The sequence below is a fragment of the Mesocricetus auratus genome, unplaced genomic scaffold (genome assembly GCF_017639785.1).
Source record: "Mesocricetus auratus isolate SY011 unplaced genomic scaffold, BCM_Maur_2.0 Super-Scaffold_100009, whole genome shotgun sequence".
Lineage (NCBI taxonomy): Eukaryota > Metazoa > Chordata > Mammalia > Rodentia > Cricetidae > Mesocricetus > Mesocricetus auratus.
Window position 1 is genome coordinate 1273633 of NW_024429193.1, and position 13720 is coordinate 1287352.

At 39.1% G+C, this 13720-nt stretch overlaps 1 protein-coding gene across 11 annotated transcripts in view; it reads left to right on the forward strand.

Moving 5' to 3' along the window:
- The window catches only part of Lrrc7 (leucine rich repeat containing 7), a 445479-nt gene that overhangs the window by 291223 nt on the left and 140536 nt on the right, over positions 1–13720 (forward strand). For all 11 annotated transcript variants that reach the window (XM_040751532.1, XM_040751538.1, XM_040751529.1 and 8 more), the window contains one exon: positions 10968–11031. In XM_040751532.1, the coding sequence (XP_040607466.1) occupies positions 10968–11031 (64 nt within the window). The remainder of the gene's footprint in view (positions 1–10967; positions 11032–13720) is intronic.

A 13720-nucleotide genomic window follows, 5' to 3' on the forward strand; every position in this document is an offset into this window, starting at 1 on the left:
TGAAACAATAATGGAAACTGCAGTATCTTCTAGTGATGTCTGACGTATTTGTAGCTTATTATGGTGCCCACAACCTTTTGATTGGACCTCTGTAGTGTATGGGAGAAGATGTAATTACTGAAGCCGGGCTCTGGAGATAATTGTCAAAGTTCTTGATTACACAGCACCCCTAGCCCCGACGCCCAGCAGGCCTTGCAAGCTTGCTTGATTACCTTCTCTGTACCAAGAGTTACAATTTGCTAGTGGGAAAATTTGTGTGCGGGGTGAATGACTAATTGACTCAGGTTCTTAACCTAAGAAAACTAAAGAGTTGCAACAAAACCCAAGACTGTCCTCAGCCTAATGAGATGAAACGGTGATACAGGCTTTACCTGTAGACGGATGCTCTTCTGCAGGTGAGCTTGCATAATCTAATCTTTCCTTTTCTGCCAAGGGCACTCTGCTACAAAAAGTGCAAGGGCCTTGGGCTGCTGACTGTGGGTTTGAGATTTCTAACAGAATATTTCATTAAACTTGAAATGACTCATTACAGGAAAAAAAAGTTTCCAGTAAAATAATAATAATAATAATAACAAAGCCAACTAAACTCTCAAATGTCAAGTTTTAATAGTAAAAACAAAAAATATGAAGACGCTCAAAATGGGAAACAACTTGAAGGAAATTTCATATTTTAAATGTTTTTTATATCAAATCCACAAAGAGGAACATCTTGATGAATAAGCATTAGCATATTGGTTTAAAAATAGATATCCCCAATATTCTTTGAAAAAATAAAAACAAATATTCAATTTGCCATATATCCTCCTTCTGGAAGACACCAGGAGACCGTTATATGACTTTTGGTACTGGAGAAACCTGGGATGATTTGGAATACATGAAAGCCACAACCGTCACTGGCTCAAGATTTACAATAATAAATGGAATCGGGGTATTGGGAGGATGGCTCAGTGGGTGAAGTGCATGGTTGTGTGCACCTGTAACCACAGCATGGAGAGGGGGGCAGAAACAGCAGGACTCCTGGGCTAACTGACCAGGATGTCCAGAAAATCAGCTGCTGACAGGCCCACTCGGAGATCTTTTCTCAAAAGACAAGGTAAAGATCAATAGCAGAGGATATCTAACTTAGACCTCTGTCCACCATACCCATGCACACCGGTGAGTGCACACACACAGGCACACACACACACACACACACACACACACACCCCAGAAATTTTCTTTAAGATATTTGATCACGGAAATTATATTTTATTTGCCATAAAACACTAAGTTTATGTTGTTTCCAGATTTGTGGCATTATGCTTTTCGTCTTTATAATGAAGTATACTAGTAATTACAAATTTTTGCTTATTTGTGTGTGCCTGCATACACGCATGTGGAGATTAGAAGACATCTCATGAGAGCTGATTCTCTCCTGCCATTGGGTATGCAGGTATTGAACTCAGGCTGTGAAGCTTGCACACAAGCATCTCTCCCACTAAGCTATAGCAATGGCCCAGTGGTTGTCTTTTCAAAGAGTGTTATTTACTGGACTTTCTAGATCCTGGTATGTGTGTTATAACAAGAACAACAAAATCCTGTGTGATATGGGATTCTTTAAATGCATAAAGTTTTTATCAAGAGCAAACCATGATCACATGAAATTGGCAGCTATAAATTATGAAATGTGTGTCTACCCAGCTTGGTGCAAAGCCCAGGTGAAGTGCAAAAACCCTTCTCTAAATTCTGATAGAGAAGCATGAGATAGCAACACTGAGCCTCCCTGTCTTTGTGCCGCAAATAGCCAGCAATGGGAGAAAGTAATTCTGGAATGCAAAAGCGCATGCCAAAATCTCACAGAATCCTGTAAATCGTTGTCTCACTGGGGATGCAGGGGATACGGCAGGGCTGCCAGCTTTACATGGCTCAGGGGTTATTTTTACATCCGAACAGAGAAAAACCTCTGAATGAGACGAAAAGAAAATCATAGATTGCACTATTCCAACAGCGTGACAGAGTGTGGAAGTACTGCATTGTCTTCCATCCTCCGCCAGCCGGAAGGTTTGAAGTGGGTAAGGGCTGCAAAGTGATGGCATGTTGGGAAGTGCTTTATTTTAACAAGCACAGCCAAAGGACGGTGTTGAGGACCAGTGTCACGGACACCATTAACATGTGCAACAAGAAATGGCTATTTCAAAAGTGCTTATATGTAATTATCTATGGGAGGCTTCCTAACAATCCATATTCTTAGCTCTTCATTTATCTGCCCTTTGTGAAGAATTTGAAGTCTTCACTGCCATTAGGGACTAGGTTGATGTGAGTTTTTTTTAAAGACTGGTGCACCAAGTGATGGAAACCTTAGCAAACATGTTTTTTTATTAATAAAACTTTATTGTAGGGATGGAGAGATTACTCTGTGGTGAAAAACACTCCTTGGTCTTGCAGAGGACTCGGGTTCAGTTCCTAACACTGACACGACAGCTCACAACCACTTGCAAATCCAGTTCCAGGGATCATCCTATCCCCTCTTCAGCCCTCCATGGCCACCAGCCATACTTGTGGTACATATTCACACACATAAAATAAGAATAGATAGATGATAGATAGATGGTAGATAGATGATAGACAGAGAGATAGATAGATGATAGATAGATAGATAGATAGATAGATAGATAGATAGATAGATAGATAGATAGATAGATCTTTACTGGATACTCCCATGCCTGGTTGCTGACATGTCATCTATGGCAGCTTTTACTCTACGATAATGGATTAGAGAGGCTGAGACAGAGAACACATGGCCCACAGAGCCCGCAGCATTACCTATCTAATCCTTTACAGAAAATGCTTGCTGACCCGTGAAATAGACTATACTGGGCTTCAGAGCACATTTTTCATTAAAATTAAGAGTTGGGCATTTAAACAATGGCCAAGGTAAACAAAGAAGCCAGGTTCAGATTCTTGCCTGGTGCTGGCTGACACCAGAGAAGGTGATCTAAGCCAGCTCCATCACTCATTTTCTGTGCAGGACTGACACATCACCTAGTCTTCTCTCCTAAGGCAGAGTGCTTCCCTTTAGCTGGGTTGCTGTACACAGTGCAAGGGAGAAAAAAACCAGGCCATCTCTTGGGGGCATCATGGAACCCAGGCCAGTGAATGACGTTCAGCACAACCACATGGACAAGAACCTGCACTGAGCACTGGGCCCTGGGGTAGTCAGACAAGTCAGTGAGACATGACAAGTGGGAGTGCTCTGGTAAAGTTTCAACATCCACAATAGGCCCATGCTTTCATGAAGTCTGTATGCCTGTGAGTCTAGAACTGAAGCGTAATGTAGTTTTGGATGAACTGTGAACTACCAGGACCTCTAGCAAAAAAAAATTCATGTAACAAATGTCAAGCAGAGAAAAATGCTCCGTACCAAGTAAATAGGAAATAACCTATCCCCATCTAATGGAGTGTAACCATGGGCATTTGTGTAGTTTACCTGAGAATTCCCACAGTACAAAAATCTATTTCTATCCATATATGGTTGCACATGTCTTTTATCTCAACATTCAGGAGGCAGAGGCAGACGGATCTCTGAAAGTTTAAGGTCAGCCAGTCTACATGGTGAGTTCTAGGATAGCCAGAGCTTTTTGGAGAGACCATGTCTCAAAATAATTAATTAACTAATTAATTAATTAAAATCTCTTTTCCCCCCCAACAAGTTTTGTCAAAGCATACTGGTCATCCAAAATCTTTTAAAAACTGCTACAACATGTTCAAGTCCCAAAGAAAACTTCAGAGAATAATGAGCTACAATCCTTTAAACTGAGTTAACCCCTATGGAGTGTTCGGGTGTTTGTGCAACTCTTTTAACCACTGCAATGAACCTGGGACATAGAGGAGCATGTCTGCCTCCTCATAGTGCAGCTGAGAACACTGAAGAGCAAAGTAGACAGTGGAGACCAGCTTCCCTCTTTCCTAGGAACAAGGAAAGCAGGTGGCCATCTGGTCATGTCTGGAGATAACTTTGCTTATGACAGCTGTTGGGTGGTACTGATGCCGGGTGCGGCAAGGCTGCTGATACAAGTTGTCAGCAACGAAGAAACTCTCCCAGACACCTTTTCCTTCTATGTCAGCAAGCTGGTGGACTCAGCACAAAACCCCACAACAATTTCTTCACCCTGGACCAAAATCTCTCACCTCCTTTGACGAGTCATATCCATATTACATACACTGTTATTCGAGGTACAAATTCAGAAGAATAGAGTTTTATCTGTGCTCTAGATGTACTCACCCTTTCAATGTTTACATTGTGTCTTTTCATATGTGCAATATATATATACATATATATACATATATATATATATGACTCATGTAACAAACTCTTCAAACCCCAGTGGAAATGTCACTGCTTACTAACATTATTTCTAATTACTGAATCTTTAGTTCTTCCGACCTCCTGTGGCAATCTATACACATTCTTTTCCTCACAGTTAGTACCCTGGGGAAGCAGTTACTCACTAAAAGGTCATTCCCATTTAGAAAATGAGCCCTTTAGAGAAGAGGCTGTGTAGGGCGCACTAAAACTCCCACACCACACTTGATAGCCCCTGTGTCAGAGAGGAGGCCGTCTCAAAGCACCAGTTTGATGCCAAGTTTGAGAAACCTGTATATTAGAAACTGTGGCAGCTCCACTGCCCAACGTGGTATCTGCCAAAAAAGAAGCAACTGGAACAAATGGATGAAAGCTCACAGCAGACTACTGCCATAGAAATGCCATCAGGCCTGCTCACTTTCAATGTCAGTCATAGTTGTTACATGGATTCATCTAAATGGGAAACGTGGGGGAAATTTGTCAGAACGATTAGAGTTTAGCACCTAGCGCATGAAAGGGAAATGGTGTGAGGAAAGTAAAAGAAATAATGAGGGGAAGGTGAGAAAGATGAAAATATATGACATACTTGAGAATAAATTCAATATATGCAATGGAACCTAACAATGCATTTAATAAATACACACAAATAGCTGTGCTTAGCCAGCAACTATCTACTTTTAAACTAAAAACAAAAAAAAATCAAGGACTAGTCTTAAATATCTTACATTGGTATGGAATTTTGTATATTATACAAACCTAAGGTTACTTTGGTTATATTGTATCAATGATTCTACTCTTGTTTAAGATATTGTACCTATGCTGATTATTTAACAATGTAATGTAAATTTCTAGGCCTTGAATGTTATTTATTATAAACCATTTAGGATAATTAAGAAATATAGGTTAGTAACTAGTCATCTATGGAAATCAAGGTGTGTGTTTTCAAAGTCAAACATGTATTTTAGATAGATAGGTGGCCTTCAAACACTTCTGAGACCTACAGAATATATGGCCTTTAAGATATTTTAATAACATAAGACTTTTCATGACAGTGAGATATGTCAGCTTCTGGCAGCAAAAATCTACTTCAGAGAAGATGATGGGCATCGAAGAACCTCCATATGGAGTTTACTTTCATTGGTGGCAAATTTAGCCATAAGGCAAGAAACAATTCTTGCCTCAACTGCTGACAGCATGCTGTCTAAACTGGACAAGCAGAACTCAAAAGAAGGTAACCTCCAAACTTTGTCAAGACAAGGTAGAAAAGTCCTTCAAAATCCCTGCTTCACAAAAAAGTCTGCCAGAATTCTAGGCCTGAAGGCTGAAGATGAATGCCCCCAACATTGCAGAGGAAACTTGGTTTATTGTCCATGTAGCCAACTGTTTCTGTCATTTCTATAATTTTAGAAGTTTCCTGCTCTGTACTTTCTGCTTACTCAGGCAATATTATATCCTTCTTGAGTCTCTATTGGGAACTGAAGACTAGACAGTTGTCACATTTTCTTTGTTAACAAATTCAAAAAAGAAACTTACATAAACGATATAAAGTTTATAAGGTTGAGAAACATAAAAGCTCAAGTTGTTTATCTTTTAAAAAAAGATGTTTTAAGGTCTAAGAAGGTATTTTTAGGCTGGTAACACAAGTGGCTTAGATATAAAACTTTAAACTCATTAATGTAAGATAGATAATAGAGCATTTTCTCTGAATTTGTCAACTACATGTGGACTGGACCTTGTGAATTTAATTCTTGCCTGATAATTCTCCTTATTGTATATAGTTTTACTATGTTAAAGCTAAAACATTTCCTTTTTATTTAGACAATACCTGATAATTGTTCGTATTGCACATAGTTTTACTATGTTAGAGTAAACATCTCATTTTTATTTATACAAAAAGGGGGAAATGTTGTGGAATGTTTGTTTACCCTGTGTGAAGATGTGTCATTGTGACTGGTTTATTAAAGAAATGAATGGCCAAAGACTAGGCAGCAGATACTAGTGAAGGGGTTAAACTCTCCCACTTTTACAATTGAATTTAGGTTTCAGTTCTCAGAGGGAAAAACAGGTACCTCTCCCAACAAAGGGCAATTTATCCATGTCATCCTTGCATTCAGGGACGAGGGAGAGAACACACACAAGGCCTACTTCAGCCACACAATGTCTCAAGGACAAGTCCTACATCCCCTTCTGAGTCACGTCCAGACTTGCCCAAGGTTGTGCAAGTGTGTACAAATGTAAAACCTCAGCCAACTAAAAGTCTACTAATGCAACTGCAGCTTGCTTAACCAGTATTGTTTCGAATGACCTAACTATTCCTAACATTCCCCGAGCTGTGCTTAACAGGAGCCCACATGCTCCTCTTGGGGTTGTTGCCATCATGAACAGCTGTAATACTAATAAATGCTCCTTGCTCTCACATGATATTTGAGTCTGGGGTCTGCATTAACTTGGTTTGCTCACACCCCTACAGATAGGTGGGATTTCCAGGGAGAGAGAGAGAGAGAACTCTGGGAAGGAAGAGAGGTGAGGAAACATTGAAGAGGTTGGACATATAGCACAGAGTAGAGGTAACTGACCCATGTGGTAGAACATTAGCCAAAAGGTTAATTTAAGTTATAGGAGCTAGTGGGATAAGCCTAAGCTAATGGCCAACTTTTCATAATCAATAGTAAGTCCCTGTGTCATTATGTGTGGGCTGGAGGTTCTGATGAGAAAGCACTTTCATACACCTAGATTAGTTCACAAATACCTTATTATCTTTCAAATAGAAAAAATACAATCATTTTCACTATTCCTGAACTATCTTCAATGATTTCCACAATCTCTTTTAAATTCCAACTTTATTTCATTTGAACAGGAACTGTATGTGTTTTTAATATACACGTACATATGTAAATATATATATATAAATGATACAAAGCAAATGAGAACAAAGGCTTACAAAAAGAATAAGACAAATGTTGGTATATTTTATGTTCCAGACTAGAGTCTACATAGAAGACATAATCCAAAGTTTAATGTTTTCAGCCATATACATAGCTGTTGACATGTGAATATAACATACATATTCTATATTATTGGTTGTGTTGTATAATTTTACTCAGTTGTACATTCTGACACTTTACAGTGCATATTAGTACTTAACCAAATGAAGTGACAGTCTTTCCTAAAGGTGTGAAATATGAAAATAATATTGAATGATGTCTTTTACAAAACAAATTAAGAATGTAGTTATCTTAAAGATATCATATTGGAAAGATAATTTCAGAAATGGAAGAATATAACAAGAGAACAAAACCATTAATAGCAATGAAGACAGTATCCTAAAAGCAAAATGAGATATAATAAAACTGAAGTGTGTATATTTTCAGTAAAATAACTTGAGCCTTTGAAAATAGTTCAGAAAGTCTGAGAGAAGGCTCTCATCTGCTCAAGCAGCAAACTGTAAAGATGTCAGAGGCATTGTGGGAGACTTGATAGAATGTGTAGTGAGGGGTGGAATCTAGGGTAAGTCTAAACAATTCAAAAATGATAGCTCACAACCAGAACTAGAGTAACAGTCAACATACAGGCTCCTGCTCTCCCCACAATGGAAATTGGATTTAAACTACACTATTAGAAGACAAAATGTTATCGCTATACAAACCATGTAGACAGCAGACTTCATACAATCTTTAATGTTCTGTAGGTCACAAGACGTCAGTTCCAAGATGCTCAGTTCCATAGACGTACTGATACCTTATCAGACAGACATGGCTCCATTCCAATAAGTCTTTATAAGAACAAGGGCCCTGAATTTGGACTTGGTCCTGTTTTGGAAAATAAACTGAGAAACTTTGGTAGACCCTGAAGGGATAATTAGAATATGGTTGAACTGCAGTTGTCACACAAGGGTGATTAAACAGAAAGCAGTTTGGCTTAGAAAAGAGACAAATCCTGTAACGAATATATGTTCTTGAATGCCCTGGCAGACAATATACTATTTGTTTCTTCATTTAGTGAAATTAATTTTATCTTGGCCTTTCCTTTCAGTGCTCGGCAACAAGTGTGTCATTTTATACTGTCTTCTCTTTGAAGCTAAGAGTTTAAGATTTAAACTGAGGGTTCATGGGGTGCCAAAAGTTATGGTTGGGACTCTGGTCTTCAGAGAACTGTCATTCTCAGTAAAGAGACTTGTTACCTAGAACTATGCAGCCACATCACAGGCAAGAGACTGCTACCTCTGTGGTCATCAAGTGTACACTGACCATGTGATCCCTTACTGCAGGTCACAGGGTTCTTTACTGCTGGTCAAGCCTGTGGTCCCAAAGTAAAATCAGAGAGGATCTTCCATGTCTCAATGTTCTCAGAGTCAGAAAAAAATTCTAATCATCTTTCTATGGGACTCGGGTACCTCATCCCCTTTGTAGAAGTGTCTATTCAATGCTAGAGATGTAGCTAGAAGAGAAACACATGATCTTACAACGATGAACAAGGCCTCACAGCCACATCATGCAGGAACTTCTGGGTCTCATGAAACACATTTTAGGATCTGGAGGTAGACAGGAAGAATATGACAATGAGAATGTGTGTCAAATTGTAAGAGTCTTCGAAAACAAGGAGAGTGGCTCAAGTTAAAAAAAATGACATCTTCACATGGGATAGATAAGGAATGTGTCATTTTGTTTCCCAAATATTAATCTCCACTCAAGACCTTTTATACCAGTTACACATGCATGCACATGTCACACACACACACACACACACACACACACACACACACACACTTTTCCATAACACGAGTGTCTCATGTCAAACTCAATAGAATATTTAAGGTGAATTTTTTTCAACCTATCCCTTCCTTAGAATTATTCCATCACTGTTCCCACATGCTACCCAATCAAGGAACCATATTTTATCTCCTCTTCACATACCTAGTGGATTCATGAGGTCATGTATCTCCCAGAGCATGCTATCTGTGTCACCATGGTATCCAGCTCACCGGGCCCTGTTTCTAGTCCTAGTCATGGATCTCAGGACACTCAGTTATGTGGCTTCATTCTTCATTGCTGTTACTGCCTCTCCTTGCTTGCTACAATGTCTCGCTTCCAAAGTGAGCCTGTGAGATTATAAAAAAAAAGTATCTCCTTCCTGCAGAAATATTAAAGGCTTATGATGCCTTTAGAATAAAACTCGGACTTTATGGCTGCACATAGGACTTTCTGGCTGTATTTCTTTCTTTTTTTCTTTTCTTTTTTCATTTTCAGTTTTTCAAGACATGGTTTCTCTGTGAAACAGTTTTGGGAACTCTCTTTTTGACATTTCATTCCTGGCTATGTCCCCCAGTGTTCAAATAGCCTGATAAGCTACTCCAATCAAAACTCAGTTAAGCCTTATTTTTCTAATCACACTCTCAAGGCTGAAAGAGTGTCACTCTCTGTATCTAGAAACATGCAAATGCATTTTTTATGGAATTCATCCAACTCTGTAAGAGCTGTTCCCTCAAGATTGTGGGCTGCTTGTAATATGAGCAATGCCTTTCATCCTGATAACTTGGGAGATAATAATCAAAGCACTTAATTTCTTGAGGAATCTCATCTTGATAAAGTGGAACTTGATCATCTTTTTGAAAATAAAATCCCTGTGAGGAAAAAAATCCCCTTCTTATGCACTGCCTTTGCCTAAGTTTCACTATAGCATTTTTAACCTAACTTATTACTATGTTTTACTTAATTGTTTTGCTTGCTCTCATTCTCCTCTGACTGGATATAAAGCCTTTTGGTGAAGGAATTGTTGTCAGCTTCATTCATTATTGTACCCCAAACCAGTACATGATAATATCCCAATAATTGTGGCTATGTGAAAGACACATATTGTTTGAGTCTAGATTGCAATATATTTTTACCTAATAGTCACAAACTTTTAATCATTTTTATATCCACTTTGAGATGAAGAAACCAAAATTTGTAAGAATTGTGTCTCTGAAATTTCCATAGCCTCTGTGTGGAAGGGATTTAAGGAAAGTATAGTAGGTGTGGGAAGGATAAAATCTTTTCAAAAAGTCATTATTATATTGTATGCTTAACTCAGTAATGATTGAGAAATATTTACTAGGAGTGCTCTAGAATGCCTTTGAAGCAAATTCTAGGTCAAGGTTCAACATTATTGCAGTCTCAACTCAGTATACTTAAGGGTCAGTGAAAATTGTTTGTCTGTAGCAGAAGCTGCTGAAATGGAGAGAAAAGACAAAGCTGATGATGAGCTCAGGCAACAGGTAGAAGGAGGATTTCCTTTACTGGGATTGACTTTAGCCACTTGTGATTAATAAATCACCACAGTGATTCTTTAACAGTAGCCTCCTGATACAGATTATTTAATGAGACTCCCAGTGTGTGAAACAGTTGACCTTGGATCTCCATCACACACTGCCTTGGAGACCCAGTGCTGTGGACCATGGTCTGCTATAACTGTTCCTAGGTGACCATTCCCATGCTTCTCTGTGCATCTGTGGTTCATCTCTTGCTGAGGAGCACCATGGTATTTCGTAGGTGCTACAGTTGGAAAATTCTATCATTGTGGGTAGACTATCTTCGGAGAAATATATCAAGTGCTGCCTCATAACGCTACTTTTCTCCATCTGTTGCAGGTCAATGCACAAACTGGCCCAGCTGGAGAGACTTGACCTAGGCAATAATGAATTCAGTGAGCTGGTAAGCAAATATGCCTCCTGAACTTGTCAAACAGACTCCAGGATGTTCTCTGTGTTGTTGTCTTCACAGCCCCAGGCATTAGAGCACCGAGTGCATATGTGTATTTGCTCAACACTAAAATAATGAAAGCTAGGAGTTATGTTCATTGTTTGACCATATAATAAACTACAGGAAACTGTAGATTGTATATCACAAAAAAATCCCAACCCTCCACTCAATCCCAACTCCACTCTCCAGGGAGAGGGAGGCCTTTGAATCTCCAAAGTCTGTCATATCACCCCGGGGGTGGGGCTTAAGCCCTCCCCAATGTGTCCAGGCTAAGAGAGTATCCCTCCATGTGGTATGGGCTCCCAAAGTTCATTTGGATACCAGGGATAAATACTGATCTATTGCCGGAGGTCCCAAAGAATGTCAAGGCCTCCTCAATGACACCCACGTTCAGGGGGGTCTGGATCAGTCCCATGTTGGCCTCTCAGCTATCAGTCTGGGGTTCATGAGCTCCCCCTTGACCAGGAGCTGGAAGCAACCTAGATATCCCTCAACTGAAGAGTGGATAGAGAAAATGTGGTACATTTACACAATGGAGTATTACTCAGCAGAAAAAAAAACCCAATGGAATCCTGAAATTTGCAGGCAAATGGATGACACTAGAAGAAGCCATCCTAAATGAGGTAACCCAATCACAAAAAGACCATGACAAATCTCATAAAGGAAAGCATTTAATGGGAGCTGGCTTACATTTCAGAGGTTTAATGTATTATCAGCATGGCATGAACCATGGCAGAACATAGGCAGACAGGGCAGTAGCTGAGAGTTCTGTATCTGGATCCCCAGGAGGCAGGCAGAGAGACAGACACTGGACCTGACTTGAGCATTTGAAACCTCAGAACCCACCCTCTGTGATGAGCTCTCTCCAAAAGGCCACACCTACTACAACAAGGTCATACCTCCTAATGGTGCCACTCCCTATGAACCTGTAGGGGTCATTTTCATTTGAACCACCACAGTAGGATATGTTTACTCTTATGGAATTATACTTATTGAAATTTGACTTATGATTACTACAATGTAAGCTACATGACAAATCACACTCTAGATCAGTGGTGTTCAACCTGTGGGTGACAAACCCCCAAAGATCGTTGGAAAACACAGATAATTGCATTATGAGTTATAACAGTAGCAAAATTACAGTTATGAAGTAGCAAAAAAACATAATTTTATGGTTGGGGGATCACCACAACATGAGTAACTGTATTAAAAGGTCGCAGCATTAGGGAAGTTAAGAAGCAATGCTCTAGATGAAGTTTTATTTTATTTTTTGATACGACAGTGTTCCACTCTGTTCATCACATTTCTCAAAAGAGAAATGTTGACATTTGTCCAACAGAGTGTTGGCTCCACAGCTCAATATTCTACTGACATCAACATCTTGATATTACTCTAGATTATGTGGCTTTTGTTTTAAAAATTCTTGCTGCGTGTTTAGTTTCTTGCTAAGAACATCATCTTTTGGTAGTAGTTACGAATGTCTCCTTCAACAATTTTAATAGTCTCCCACTTCTGAATGCAGGTGTATAGCAGTCCATTGGATTTTTAACTTCTAGAAAACTGCTAAATATGCTTATTAAAAATATGAAAAATTTGGTACAGATCCTTCAGGAATTTCTCTGCAGCCATTAAGAGAGTCTACTGGTAAATTTGGTTTCTTGTTCCTCAATTTTTAAACAATTTATGCCTCTGAATTTAATTAGATAAATTGGCCTTCAATATGCTAGTGTTGTAGGATTAGGGAAAGAATTACCAATGTAAGGCTTTTCCACTTCTTGGATAAACAGCCCACAATAGTGTGTGTGTGTGTGTGTGTGTGTGTGTGTGTGTGTGTGTGTGTGTGTGTGTGTGTTGATAAAATGTCTTAGACTGGATATTTTAAAATGGAAAGTTATTCTCACAGTTGTGAAAACATGCCAAGATGTAGGCACTGGAGGATTCAGTGGTGGTCCATCCTCCCCGCTTCCAAGATGGCCTTGTAGTGTTCTTACGTACCAGAAGGCAGAAAAGCAGAAGAGGTGAAATTTCTCAGGAGCTTCTTCCAAAAACACATCCATCTATTCATGAGAGCACACAGTCTACATGATAAACCACTTCCCAAATGTGCCTGCCTCCATACCACTGCAGAGGGGATTACATTTCAGCATGGATTTTAAAAGTACAGAGTAAAAAAAAATCACCACACAGTCTATTCATTTCTATACCATTCTGGGCTTTTAAAACTTGTGTTCATAGCTGTGATTACATACATTATTCTGTCTACTTTGTGAATTATTGTAATTCATCACTTTGAGGTAATTTCACCCCTCATCTCTTTAAAAATCATCCTCTAATCTACTTATGCTCTTCCTTGTTGGAATTTGTTATATGAACATAAGCAAGAAATTGTGCATGTTTAATAAATGCAAGCTACTTAGTTGATTGTTTTGTGTGTGCCATGAAAAGTACCCTGACAAGGAATGCTTTTTAAATATATATTTAATTTCCTTAAAAACATGATTCCTTTCTCCCTACTTAGAAATATTTAGTATGCATTCTCTGGCACTTAAATCTTTCTGGAAGGCTCATGAGGGCGTACTTTTTAAAATTATGAGTGATATGCCACTTGCTAACAGACACCAGCTAACCAGTTGGCACTAAA